Here is a 14,679-nt window from a genome sequence, read left to right on the forward strand (position 1 = left end):
GTGCCCATTTTTTGGGTCTGTTTCATACCTGCCACAGATATGCACAGCTTCTGAGTAAGTGTAGCTGCTGATAAGATTCACCCCCATCACAGCTCACTTGTCAGAAATTTGTGATTCAGAGTAAAGGAATTTGCAGCATTAATTTCAGCCATGCACTGTTAGAGGTTCTTAACTGTGGCAGTGCAATGCTTCTGAAACGTATGGAATTACTGACACTCTTGGTGCAATGTTTACCTTTGGAAGCATCAGATGACATTGTGCCTTGTACCATAGTGAATGTAAGTGTGATAAGGAATTTATAACTCCAGGAGGCAGCACTGAAGATGCATCAGGAATTATCCTCATGATCTGTGTGTGTGTGAAGGGAGCTGGGCTCTGACAGGGGCGACAATCCGAGGAGCTGCAGGTGCCCACCACCACCTCAGCCACACACCAAGGACACAAACTTGTCCTGCCTGAAACCATTTCCATCCCCCTGCAAGGTAACCCTTCCATCACCCCAAACACGAGGAACAAATGATTTTCACTAATTAACAAACAGCCTTGGCACAGGGCCCGGGCCCCGACTGCTCCGGTACCGGCTGGAAGGAGCACGGCAGAGCAACTGCTCTGGCAGGTTTGGGACTCGAAAGGTCAAGTAATTACCAGCCCTTCGGAGGCATAAACTGCCTTTAAAGCCAGCAGAGCAAGCAAAAACTATTAGGAGATTCATCCAACATTTATCTTTTAACTTGTTATCTCTGATACACAAACTCATTCTTATACTGTTTGCATTGCAGTGCATAAAATATTAAAATTAAAAGGCTTAGGGACTTCTGAGGGGAAAAAAGAGAGGAAAACTATTTTAGATTCAGAAACATTTCATCAATATGTAGTGTATTTGCATACTGGAATCAGAGAGTCCTGATTATGCATGTTTATTGATTTTGGCTTTGTTTTGATTAATGATAAAACTATGATCCTTCTTGTAAGGTAGCAGGGCTTGAGGGAGCTCAGTGCAATACAAATGTTTTGTATTTTAAGAAATCCTTTTTATGCAAATAAGAGCACATTCACATGCATTTTGCTCAAGCATGGTTGTAACAAAGCTCTCCAAACATTCTCTTTTATACTCTGGATAATTTGGGGAGGCATGTTTAATACAAAAATGCCGCATAACAATTACTTTTTTCTTCATTATGAATGGCTCCCATTATATCACCTTGGACAAAAGAACAAGCTTCAATTCCCACTGAGCCTAATTTATTATCACAGCCAAAGATATTGTTTTGTGTCAGAGTGAATGCAATATTTCTAGAAATGGACTGCAAAAATCCTGCTGGGGAAGTTCAAGGGGACAAGGGAGAAGTGAAAAACAAAAAAACAATCTGGAGCTGGCTGGAAAAGTTTTTGCATTTCTGGAAAAGCTATGTTGGCATGTTTGCCTCCAGTCCAGAAAGGGGGAGAGAGGCTTCCACCAGACAAAGCAGCTCTAGATACTCATTATCAGAGTGCAAGGAAAATGTGAGGACAGACTCCCAATGTGTCATGTCCTAAGGACATCAAGAGTTGTGACAGATTCTATTCCTGCCTTAGTTACCACCAGCATTTAGACCATCCACTGGGCAGTGGACTGAAATGATTCTGAATTTATCCAACCAGACATCTGCACATCAAGATAAATAAAATTATCAGTTGGCCTGTGTTCTGACACATGAATTATCTCACAAATCTCAGCAGGATCTTTGCCTGTATGACAGCTGCCATATTGGCCTCTGATATCTGCTTTGGCAGCAAGGTCAGGATCTGGAGTCTGAACATAAGAGCAACCTGAGAATAAGTGAGGGAGTGGAGGTGAGGAAAATCCTCCTCCTTAACTTATAACTCCCAAACACTCTTTTTTGACAACCTAGTAGTCCAAAGCTGTGTTGTAGGAGAAGGATATGGAACAAAAGTGTCCACATCTGCAAGCAAGGCTGACTGATCTGCTTAGAGACCCTCTGACAGCTTCTTTTTGAAGGGCAGGGGGGTTTGTTTGCCTTCTGTGGGCTGTGGGGGCTGGGGACAACAGAACACCAATGGAACAACAATGGAACACCAGTGGAACACCAAGAGAACACCAGTGGAACACCAGTGGAACACCAAGAGAACACCAAGAGAACACCAAGAGAACACCAGTGGAACACCAGTGGAACACCAAGAGAACACCAAGAGAACACCAGTGGAACACCAGTGGAACATCAGTGGAACACCAAGAGAACACCAGTGGAACACCAAGAGAACACCAAAAGAACACCAGTGGAACACCAAGAGAACACCAAGAGAACACCAAGAGAACACCAGTGGAACCCCAAGAGAACACCAAGAGAACCCCAAGAGAACACCAACAGAACACCACCTTCCCATCACCCTGCACTGATGCTGAGTTTTTGCTTCCACAGCAGTTCAGAGCTGCTCCATGCTGCAGGAAATCTGGTTTAATCCCTCCTCCAGGTGCTCCTGTGTATTTGGAGAGAGACCCAGTCAAGCTCAGAGGGAAGAGGAGGGGTCAGGTGCACAGCAAGGAAAGGTCAGGCTGCCTCACCACCATTCCTGCAGCTGAGGACTGCATTTCTCCTGGAAATTTGAGCTCTTAATGTCTTCACTGGTTAATAACCCCTCTTCTACTTCAAGGACTTTGTTCCATGAAATAGATGAAATGTTCACCCTGCTCTTCCAGCTCCAGCTGCTGGGAACTTTCCTCCAGTTTCAGAAGAAATGGCATTGCCCATGGAAAGCCTTTGCTGGCCAGCACTGACAGAACACAGCATTGCCAGGCTGCAGGGCTCCACAGGGATCCCCTCTGGAATTCCTCAGGACAGGAATAAGAGTCAGGACAGACTGGGGAGATCCCTGCTATTTCCTGAACACAGGGCACAGGAACTGCTGCTTCCCTCCCAGGTGCTCTGCAAGAAGGGATCAGCCAAGCCATGAGGGCACACACACATTTCTGCCTCCAAAAAAACAAGTTTCACTTGTTTTTCAACTCACTTGAAAAGGCAAATATGGTTTGAAATTTCAAATTTTGTAAGGAATTATTTAACCCAAAGGCTAAAGCTGTTTTATATTTAAGACTGAATTTAGCTTGAAGCATAAAGAAAACTCTAGCATAAATTAGCACATATTGAAAACTTGATGCTAGAGAAATAAAAAGTTGGTTTAAATCCAAGTAGTAAGCCAGAAAACCAATTTTGTGAATTTGCTGGATACTGCCAGTGATTAAATAAGTAATTGTAATCAGATTATAGGCTCTCTGAGACAAAATAAAATAAATAAGTATTGAAAAACCTTTGAACTTTGTAAGCATCAAACCCCATGAGATATTTCTATTTATGCTGGAATCAAGTTGTTGCATTTCTCTGACACAATTTGAGAGCTCACTGATATCAGTATAAATCTGATAATTCAACTCCCAACTGTAGCTCTTACACTGATACAACACATATTAAAATCAAGCTGTTCAACACATCTGCCCTCCTATGGAACCAAGATGCATTGCAGGTCACAAAAGAGTTGGAAGATCAAATGTTAATTCTTGTCTCAATGATAGCACGTTTAATTCAGAATGAAAATGAACATCCCACATGCACTGAAAATCTTCATAGCAATGATGTAAAGCTGGAAGTGTACAGATTAACACCAGGAACAAAGATAGGATTAGGCATTTTTGATGGAAAATATTCTGCTTCTGCATCAACAGCCTTCCCCTCCAGTCCTCTTTCTTTTTTAAGTCTTTAAACCTGGTGCTTAACCATGAAATATTCCACAATATATTGGTCAGGCTGGGTTTTAATTTCAACTCAACTGAAGAAGCATTGTTTAAAAGAATCACTATATCCCAGGGGAATCAGGAAATTACACTTTGTTTATTGGGTTTGCCTTTTCCCATAAGTAGACAGAGCCATATAGCATCTGATTTCCCTGTGAGGGAAGACACAGCTTGAAAAAGAGCCCTGCCAATGGGCCACAGGGCCATTAATTAATTAAGCAATAAGATGAGGAGGGTCACTTAGGGTCATTAATGCATGCCTACAATGCCATTGGAGTGTCTGGTTAATACCATAGGGCCTGAGCCCACAAGAGTTTACATCCAGGCACGGGACTTGACACTTGTGCTGCTCTGTTTGCACATTAACATTGCCATTTGTAGGTGCTGGAATGTCCTGGGCAGCCTGAACACAACCCCTTCCTTTTTGGGGGCAATGGGGTGAGAGAGGGATGGGAGACCTTCATTTTAAATCTACTTTCATGGAATTGTTTCAGTTACAAAATCTGTCATTCCATAGAATATTGAAAAGGATCACAGACATACATGTTGCTATTAGAGTAGTGCTCTGTGAGCACTATTTCTACAGATCCCACAGCAAGGAATGAAAAGAAAAGGTATTCCTAAGACTCTTCTGATTTTCTGAACTGGTTCAGGCAACCTGGAAAACCACCACCCTCTACCTGGTCTGCATTTTGTTAGCAGCAGTTGAACACTGGCCTTGTGAGAAAGCCCAGGGCTTTCCCTGGTTCATGGGGCTGGGCACTCACCTGTGAGCAGCCATTCCTGAATTCCTGACTTCCAGTCCTTGCAGTCCCAGAGGTCTCCTCTGAGCACTTCTTTCCTTCTCTTTGAATTAAACTTACCTGTTTCGAACTACATTTTTTTTCAATACATCACATTTCAAAAATGACAATTTGAAATATTTCACTTTCAGGTGAATATACTGAAGAATAACAAGCTTGACCAGAAAAGAGGTAACATGATCTTCATAAAAGCAGCTGAACAAAACAAACCATAAATAAATTGGGTGTTTTACTGGTTCACTCACACCCACTATGGCTAAACATCCGATTTAAGATCAGTTATGATTGCTTCCCTGTTGAATGGACTTCCCTTTAATTAGATATTCCACAGGCAATGTTTTAACAGCTAGTTATTTTATTACTTTGTTGGGGAAGTAGGAATAAACCAAAAAATTTGGGATGAGGCAGCTCTGTATAGTTCTTTCCCACTCCAGAATGGAATGGATCTCTGTCCTTGCCATCTACTGCTCCTTAGATAAGGTATCAGCAGCAGGAGTCTTAGGGAAAATTAATAATAGTAGTAGTAGTACTAGTAGTAGTAATAATAATAATAATAGTAATAGTAATAATAGTAATAATAATAATAATGATGATGATGATGATGATGATCTTTGTGTACTGTGGCTTGAAGATAGAGATCCCCAAGAAGTTTCTACTTAATTTCAGAAGTTTCATTTCTTGCCAACCAGTGTGGTCAGTGTATCAACATAAACACTTCCTTTAGATACAGGCTTGTCTGTACTCTTGGTTCAACATCAGCACCACCACAGTTATACCAATATTTTCCTCAGTTAGGGAAATGTTAGACCAGCAAAAGAGTACTTAAAGAAGCTTAATATCATCCACACATGAACTCTATCCCTGTAAATAAATGAGCATCAGCTTTGGGTTTAGGCAGAGCTGGAACAGAATTGTCACTGTGAAACTGTGCAGCACAGGGAAGGAAATGGGCTCATCTCCAGTGCCACATCCACACCAAGTTTCTTCACTCTAACCTTGAGAGTACAAGCTAAGGAACAACATTTCAGCTACATGGAGTGATTAGATTATCAACACAGTGATTAGATTAAAGCAGATGACTTGGAAGTCAAACTGCTGCATCCCCACTGAATTACCATCTCCAGCTGCAGCAGAACTCCCCCTTCCAGTGCTCCCCACAGCCCCAGCTTTAAGGACTTCTTTAAGTCTTTAGACACCAAGTAAACAAAAGACAAAATTTCCATTTTGCCTCCTATTGTACCAAAGCCAGTGTGCCCTCATAGAACCAGGGTCTCTAATGATTGTGAACAGCTTTTCATTGGTCACAACACCTCACAAGTGACACAGCTATAGAAGGGGACATCCAGCTTACCAGGGGCATCACAGGCTGAGCAACAGCAGCTTTGAGGGAGACCATGTCCTCACATCTCCTCACCAGCAAGCAGGACAGAAAGAAGGGAAAGAAAACCAAGCACAGTTTAAAGCAGTGAACATAACACAGTGAACAGGCACAAGATTGTCACCAGCACAGCTCCAGGGGCCACCTGAGAACCAAGGGGCTTCAGCTGGGCATGGAAACTTCAGTGGCAAAGCTGAAACTCTTCAGTTCAGCTCTTCTAATCACAGAATCACAGAATATCCTGAGCTGGAAGGTCCCACAGGATCATCAGTCCAGCTCCTGGCCGTGCACAGACACCCCAACAATCCCACCCTGTGCCTGAGCCGTGTCCAAACCCTCCTGGGGCTGTGCCCATTCCCTGGGGAGCCTGTTCAGCCCTCTGGTTTAACTTTTTAAAACTGATTTTGTTTCTGTTCTGTGAATTAAAGTAACACAATGGAAACACTTTTAAATTAACACAAAAAAGATTTCCTAAAAATGCTGCATAGGCAGTCCCTACATTGATGCAGGTGCAGGAGAAAAAAACAGAGGACACCAATACTCCTTGGAAAGGATTGGAGGATGAAGGCTGTTGTTTCTGCAAAGAGGGTGTTTGGGTTTGATTTTTTAAATATAACAATGCAAAAAAAAAAAAAAAAAAAAAAGTCCATCCTTATCAGCAGCTCTTAGAACAGTATTTGGCTGATTTAAGCCACAGAATGATCATTCTGCTGAGCCTACCTACACCCATCTGATCCCAATGAGCTCCCAGCCAAGAGCACTGTCCTGCACTGACCTGAACATTTCAGGGGAGTTATCAGCCCTAGTTCATTTTCTTCCATTCCCAAAGAAACAAACAAAAGAAAATGTATGTTCAAAACTGTTTTAATTCAACAGGACCTTCCTCACAGAGACAGTATTATCCCAAGAGTAAACAAACTGGTGGTTTCTATCCAAAGTACACAAATTTATCTGAGGAATTCATGATTCATTTCCAAATTCAGTGTATTGTGTATCCTGTTATTTACCCAAGAAACACTGGCAAAGCATAAGATATGTGGGAATCACCTGCTTTATTCAACCCACCACAGTTTATTTCAGTTTATAAGGGATTCATGATCTCTTCAGTTTCTCCTCTGCAATCCTTATTACAATATAGTTGAAAATATGTATTAATACACAGGTACTTTCTTTTCTTTTTTAAAAGCCACATTTTAACCAAAAATGGGAAGAAAAAAAAAAGAGGGGAAAAAAAGAAATCTGGAGTGTTTTTATTGGTGTCTTAAGGCATAACAAACTCCAGCAATTTATTTCACCACATCCAGTTGTAATGCTAAACCACAGATAAACATTACTAATGGAACAAGAATGTGCTCCTTCCTTCTGATGGAGGTCCAAGATTGCCCTTTGGAGTTTGCCAAACAGCATGGGGCACTTCATTCACCATGTGACTGGCACACACTGCAGTTCTGAATCAGTCTGGGGATGAAACTGTTGGCTAAAGCTCTGGAAATTCTGACTCTGGAGCTGTCAGGCAGGCTGTCTTTACTTTGAGAAAATGCAATTCTTTTTAATAGCACTATGTTACTTGGCTTTTTATTTGGTTTTACATTGTTCATTGATGTTTTGGATTTTGATGTATTGTGTAGCACCCCAAGAACGCTAAGAGGGGGAACTCCATTAAAAAAAATGAGTTTATTATTTCAACATGTGCTAATAAACATGCTACACGTTTGGGGAATCTAATCCCATCTATTTTGATGGCACACAAAAAGGCCTTCAGCCACTGCATGCTGATAGCCAAAAATGCATCTGTTCACTGAAAGGCAGAAATGTCATTTTTTAACTGAGTTCATGTTCAAGGCAGCTCTTACAAAGCAGGGAATTGTAAGGGTCAAGGATTTATTATTTCCATTTATCTTGAAAAAAAAGGAAATTATCTCATAAACTTATGATTGATTTTTTTTTTTTAAGTCAACTTTATTTTGCATAGCAACAAGCTTATTTGTAGGATATTTTAGGACACATAGCTTAGCTTATTATTTTATTGATATTAATGGAAATGATCCAGAAGAGGAAAACACATCATCTGGAGGTCTGACTCTAGGTGTGACTCAACTGCCTGCCACATCCTACCATCAGGGAATATTCTGGGAGAAGAGTGCTTGGAGGACTGGGTTTGAATTATCTTCCTTGGGGACATGCAACTATAAAATCATGAGCTCTTTTTAAGATCCAGTTCACCCCAAACTCAAACCTCCATGCAACCTTTCACTTCAGCTCAACTTTTTTCCCTCTTACAGCCATGAATCAAAATTTTAAGTGCACAAATGTTGTTCACAGCACTCCTTCTTTTTTCACTTCTACAACTGCTGTGCTTTTACCAAACAGGACACTGATTTTGCACAGCAATCTAAAGCACAGCTTCTTTTTTCTCTGCTTTCTCTAATGGCTGGTCACCTGCCTTCTCGGCCATGAAACCTCTCCAAAATGTTTCTCTCTTGCCTGAGCACACAGGGGTTTGGCTCCCTGCTGTGGTAACCCCTCAAGGATCCAGGTCCATTATGCTCCTGTGTCAGTAGAGGAGCTGTCAGCTGCCTGAGGTACAGCCCTGCCACTGATTCAGAAGCTGAAGGAGCTTTTGTGTCAAGATGAGGGTCAACCAGTATCAGGTAACACAAGCACAATCCCTATCTGTGTTCTAGCAGACAGATGTCTAAAAATATGCACAATCTTGTTTTTCCTTATAATGCTCCTCTTCTTTAAAGGTTTTCTAGAATTATGTTCTCAGATTAATATCAGGTAATGAACTCTCAACGTACTGCCACATGCACTTCACTCAAATGTTTATTCCTCCACCGTTGGTCTGAGTGGTGAACAGCTCACATTTGCTCGGTGGGGTGTTCCAGAGGTGTTCGGCTGATTAAGATGTCTGGGATGGCTTCAGGGCTTTCTCATCCTCAGTAGCAGCTTTGCTGGAGCTCTGTTTGTGGTCGCTGTGGCTCTGGCAGTGGTGTTTGGGGTAGCGCCTGTGGGACTGCTCCTCCTTCCCGGGGCTCTGACCCGACACAAACGTGCTCTGGTACACGGTGACGAAGCCCTCGCGGCTGCTCCGGCCCGGCGCGCGAGACCACTCAAAGAAGTTATGGGAGTTCTGTCTCTGCTTCTCTGGGTCCAACTTCCTCACGCCCATGCCCTGCAGGAAAAAAAAAGGAAACTAAAATTCATGCAACCATATGACTTCCAGTCACAGCTTCACAGATGAATCTTGTAACAGTCACTGCCCCACTGGGAAGTGAACGAAGCTGTTACCGCAGTGACTGCAAGAACTCACGGTCGACCTTTAGCAAGTTAAAAATAATATTGTCAGACTTGCCTGTATGAACATTTTTGGTTGCATATATAATGGGAAATCTGCTGACCTTCCACCTCTCAGAGCTAATAAACCACTTTTACTTTGCATTTCTGTAGCACACCAGCTACTCAAGGCTATTTTACTTGGCTAAATTAATCTTCAGAGGCACCCATAGAAATAGGTTAATAATTCTAGGTTTGGACTGCAATAAAGAAACTGAGACAGACCATGAAATCTGAATCTTCAGTGCTATCCCTTGTGTGTCCAAACACAGAAAGACAGAGCCTGATTTTCACACTCCACAGCTCGCAGGAAATTTAGCTGGAATTATGGTTGATCAGTATCTCTAAAACAATGAGACACTGCCCAAAGTGCACAGAAATTGAGGTTACTCAGTGAATAATGAATTCCAAAAAGTCTAGGCCTGACAGAGCCCAAAATCAGACAAACTCCCTATATCACAATTCACTGCTTCCTCCTTTACTCATTATCCTGTGAACTGCACTGTTTCTTTTGCTGCCTGGAACAATACCAACAATCTAAGGGGAATGGAAGCGTTGCCCACAGAGAAAAGCCCCAAAAAAATTTTAATTCTAGTCAAAGTTGTGGCTTCTGCAGCATACATTTAAACAGGTGTATTGTAAAGAATTCAAATAATGCATTCTTGAGATATATTGTGGGTATCCTATGGATTTTGTTTAAATTTATGATAAAGATGAGTCTGAACCAAATATTTGGGACCGCAAATTAGAAGTTGCTGAGATATCTACAGAAATTCATTGCAAGGCAAATCACTTAGAGCAGACTAATAGGACATTTAACTGGGTACCAAACCAAAACAGGAATATTAGAAAATATCAGAAAATGTCAGAGACCCAAATCATGGCTTTTTGCTTCCCTTTGAATCACACCATCCTCAATGACTGTATGTGCTGCTGCACATCTGTGACAGTCCCACAGATGTTCCAGCCCTCTACTAATAAAAAGTGTATTTTTCTTTGCTATTTACATTTTTCTCTTCTCACAGTTTTAGCATCTATTTTCTCTTTTTTTCTTTCTTTTTTTTTTTTTAGGGGACAGAAAAGATGCTGTGTTTAATCTCTGGCAGACCAATAGATCTGAAGTTGCCTGATTTGTCACAGTGCTGGGTACTCACCAGGTCAAAATACTCGACTGCATTGCATATGTCGTGTCTGTTGTCATGAGAAGAGAATGGGAAATTGTTGTTTCCTGCTTTCTGCAAGAAAAGAAATTATAGTAAAAAAAAGAAGAGAATTTTAAACTCTGTTTGGAGTCTATTAGTCTTTATTCTCATATTGTGAGATTACAGCTGCCTTTGTTCTAGCACAGAAGTCATATTCCTATATTAAATATTCACCTACACGTGATTTTATAGCCATAATGTGGACTTTTAATTTTTTTTTTAAATAAAATGACCAGGAGGATTTGCTGAATATATACATGACTAATATAAAAGTGCGAATTTTCAAATAAGAAATGATACATTCTGTCTGCAAAGCAGCAAAATGCTAGATATATGTCAGGATTGCCTTCCTTGATTTAGCAGTAGGCCTAGAGCTAATTAAAATAAACTACAAAAGGGACCTCAAAACTGAATTAGTCTGTGATTTATGAACTGAATGTCATGGACACTGCTTGTTGCAGGGGAAGCTGAAGAGGTATTAATTACTTAGCTAATTTATAATCTCATTCTTTAACATAATGTTCATCCAGTCTCTAAATGAAAGCAGCGTTTCAGAAGAAAAAAAAAGACAACTGCAAAAAGTGCTATTTTAGAAATACTGAACATATCTGACTTTTTAAATGTTATCAGTGCAATATCCCAACTGTGATATTCCACTCCAAACAGAAAAGGAAGTTTTAATGTGACACAGTCTAAAAGAAGTGTTTCAAGAATAGGGGAACCTGAATGAGTTCTGAAGATCAATGTGACTGGAGGCCTGATCCAGCAAGAAGATTCACAAAATGTGCCTGCACGGGGTCAGCTCCATGGTCAGATCTCAGGATAATTGGTTTACTAGGCAGGTTCTCTTCCTTTTTTTTTTAGGTATATTTACCAGTTGATAAAACCTACCCTTTTCAGGCAGTGGCTAAGGCCAGGTGTTCCACAGAAAGGTGGATGTAATATTAACACAGTGTATACTCATGTTACAGTATAATCTCCTTTTCATAGTCCCAAGCTTCCCTTTTAAATATTCCTTCCAAGCCCTTCGTTTCTGCCCTTCACTATAGCAAAACCAGTGAAATGAACCCACTGTAATTGCTGTGCTTATAGAAAATGAAAATAGAAAATGTTCGGTGCCCAAAGCGGGTGGGTAAAGCAAAGCTCAGTGTGATGATAAAATAAGGACATGAAAAGGTGCTTACAACACTGCAAATTTTTAAATACTTGTGATTTTTAAAAATACTGTATTTCCTTTCATCACAAAATTTTTCATAAGTCCCATTTTTAATCAAGCCTTAAAAATGTTTGAAATGAGGAGCTTCTAACTTTTTAATGATCAAAAAGAACACTCTTTTGTGTGAATATACTGAATTTCCAACGTTCATTGCCAAACAGCTGATCAAATGTCCATTAAACCTTCTTTACGCACAGGCTGTGGGCTGAGATTGATCATAATGTATTCGGTGTCTCAATAATAAAAATCAGCAGTAATACAGCAGGACTCGGAGCAACTAAAATTATGAGTGAATAACAGGGAAATATGTTTCTTCCGCCGCACAGGCAGCAATCACTCCATCCCCCGAGGCACAAAGTCTGCCAGCCCGCTGTGACTGCTCCGCTAAGGACCCCGAGTGCTGCTCTTACTCACAACTCAGCGAGTGACAACTTGCAAAAGAGCTCCGAAAATCGGCTGCGCTGCACAGGAACTCACCTGCACCCGAGCTTTGTATTGCAGCGGCATCCTGTGTTCCTGGCCCACAGCGGCTACGGAGTTCAGGACATGCTTTAGTGAAGCGCTTGTTACTGATTCCAGCTCGCCCAGCTCCAGTCCGTCGTGAGTGAACTAAAAAATAATGAAGATTATGAGCCTTTAAAATAAAAGCCAGCTGGGAAAAAAAAAAAAACCAAAACAAACAAAACCCACATAACAAATAAATCTGATCAGAAATGTGGGCAAAATGGTTTTTTCCCGTTTCTTTTTTATTACTTGGATTGCAGCAGCACCTAGTGGCGCCTGGAAAAATGAGGAGTCTCCCACACACACAACGCAAACCCTACCATAAAGACGTTCAAACGTAGATAAAACAACCAGACAAGAATTTTAGGAATCTTCAAGACAAGAATGTCCAGGAGCTTTCTGGAAACTGTTCACACAGCAATAACCACCAAGGAAAACAACGACCTTCTAACCCCCCTTCCCCATGCTTTTACATGTACAAACTTGTAGTACAAGTTTGAAAGCACAAAACTTTTGGGAACAGCTCAACCCAACATCAGGCCAAAGGGTTCAGAGAGTGAGGAGCAGCCTGTGCCAGCAGTGTCACAGTGCCCTGGGATGCCAACATGTCCCAGCCCAGCGTTTCTGATGGGATCACAGCGCTCTCCTGGAGGCGAGAACTGAGGCAAACCTTGGCTGGAGCTCTCCAGAAGAGAAGGTAAATCAACCAGGGCTAACTATCAAATAAGAGACCTCCAGCATTGCTGGAAAACTTTGTGGGGGGGGGGGGGGGGGGGGGGGGGGGGGGATGAAAAATCCAGCCAGGGTTGGTTAACAAGCCAGAACTTTTGCACACTGAATACGTAGGACACTTTCCTTGTAAACCTCAGGAATGGGAAGACTCATTCCTGACTAGAGGACAAAGCCACCCTTAGCACGGTGCTTTTTCTGAGAGTTTAGGGATCAAGGAGCCCTGTGGGGGACACGGGGGCTCCTGCTCGGCCCTTACCCAGTCGCTACTGTGCCCCCCGCTGTGCTCCGGCCCGTCCTTAGCCATGGCTCGATGTCACTGCCGCTGCGGTCACTCTGCCAGCGCCACCGCGGTTCCCTGGAGACGCGCTCGGGGGGCGGCCGGGCTGTGGAACCTCCTCCCCTGTGACCTCAGAGCCCTCCCGGAGATCCACACAACCGGGAGCAGCGCTGCTGCTGCTGCTGTGCTGCAGCGCAGAGGGGAATAACAGCTCCTCGGAGGATTGAATGTTGGAAAGAAATCAGTTCTCTACAATCGCTTCAGCGACACTTGACTGCCTGAATAGGAACGGGTGGGGAAAGGAGAGCTGGTTTTGAGGAAAACCCAAAGGAAGTTAGAGAAAGAATTTTTAAGATGGAACTTCCTCCTCTTTTGAAAATGGCTTTCCACATGCACACATCTTAATTGAACACACCCCCAGTATTTACAGAAAACCTGGCTGCGTCTTAAGGATTTTCTTTCTTTTAAGTGCCGGCTTGAAAACATCCCAACTATTTAACTGCAGCACACTTGGCCACTGTAGCGCAAACCAAGACTTTGCCTCCTTGGCCTTGACAGACTGGAAAGAAGATGACACTTGTGTCCTTTTTGTCTTCAAACTGACAGAGACTAGATTTAGATTGGATATTAGGAAGGAATTGTTCCCTGGGAGAATAAGGATGCCCAGGGTGCCCAGAGAAGCTGCAGCCCATGGCTGGGGTGGAACTGGATGATCTTTAAGTTCACTTCCAGCCCAAACCATTCTGTGATTCCATGAAGTATATCTCTGTGTGTGTGTGTATATATATATATATATATATATATATATATATATATATATATATATATATATATATAAAGATATATAGATACAGATATAGATGTAATTTATGAGGCAACCAGCATTTGTACTCCCTGACCAGTCATGAAGCGTACTGCCTCTTGCGGTTTAGAGAATGAAGAATACCATCTACACGGAAAATAATAAATATTAAAAATGCCATATTTAGGAATTATTTGCTTACTGAAGCCATCAGAGCTCAGCTTTTGTTGAACTCAGTGTACAGAGGGCAGGACACAGCAATTTTCAACCCTCTCCCATGCTGAGGTACCCCACCACCAAGTTTTTGCATGTTTCATTAAGGTCCCAGTTATCCAGTCAAACAAGCCTGGAGAAAGGGAGGCTCAGGGGACCTTCTGGCACAGCTGTGAATGGCCTCAACCTGTGCCAGGGGAGATCTATACGGGAGATTCGGGAAAATTTATTCATGGAAAGGGTGGCCAAGAATTGGAAGGGGCTGCCAAGGGAGGTAGTGGAGTCCCATCCCTGGAGGTGCTTCAGGACGTGACACTCCGTGCTTCGGTGTAATTGACAAAGTAGGGATCGCTCACAGATTCGCCATGTATTTTTCCGACCTCATAACCTCTCTCTAACCCCGCCGGCAGCGCCACACCCGCCCCTCAC

At 42.2% G+C, this 14,679-nt stretch overlaps 1 protein-coding gene across 1 annotated transcript; it reads right to left on the reverse strand.

Annotated features, from left to right (window-relative positions):
- Positions 1 to 6,816: 6,816 nt before the first annotated feature.
- On the reverse strand, positions 6,817 to 13,350 carry TEX36 (testis expressed 36). The gene is made up of 4 exons (XM_071446258.1): positions 13,215 to 13,350; positions 12,200 to 12,331; positions 10,459 to 10,539; positions 6,817 to 9,143 (listed from the first exon to the last, which is right to left on the reverse strand). The coding sequence occupies exons 1-4, from the start codon at positions 13,260 to 13,262 to the stop codon at positions 8,871 to 8,873; spliced, it is 534 nt and encodes a 177-aa protein (XP_071302359.1). The 5' UTR covers positions 13,263 to 13,350; the 3' UTR covers positions 6,817 to 8,870.
- Positions 13,351 to 14,679: the final 1,329 nt, after the last annotated feature.

Source organism: Agelaius tricolor, unplaced genomic scaffold, assembly GCF_023055355.1.
Source record: "Agelaius tricolor isolate 1412-34295 unplaced genomic scaffold, bAgeTri1.0.p SCAF_22, whole genome shotgun sequence".
In the NCBI taxonomy this organism is placed as follows: domain Eukaryota; kingdom Metazoa; phylum Chordata; class Aves; order Passeriformes; family Icteridae; genus Agelaius; species Agelaius tricolor.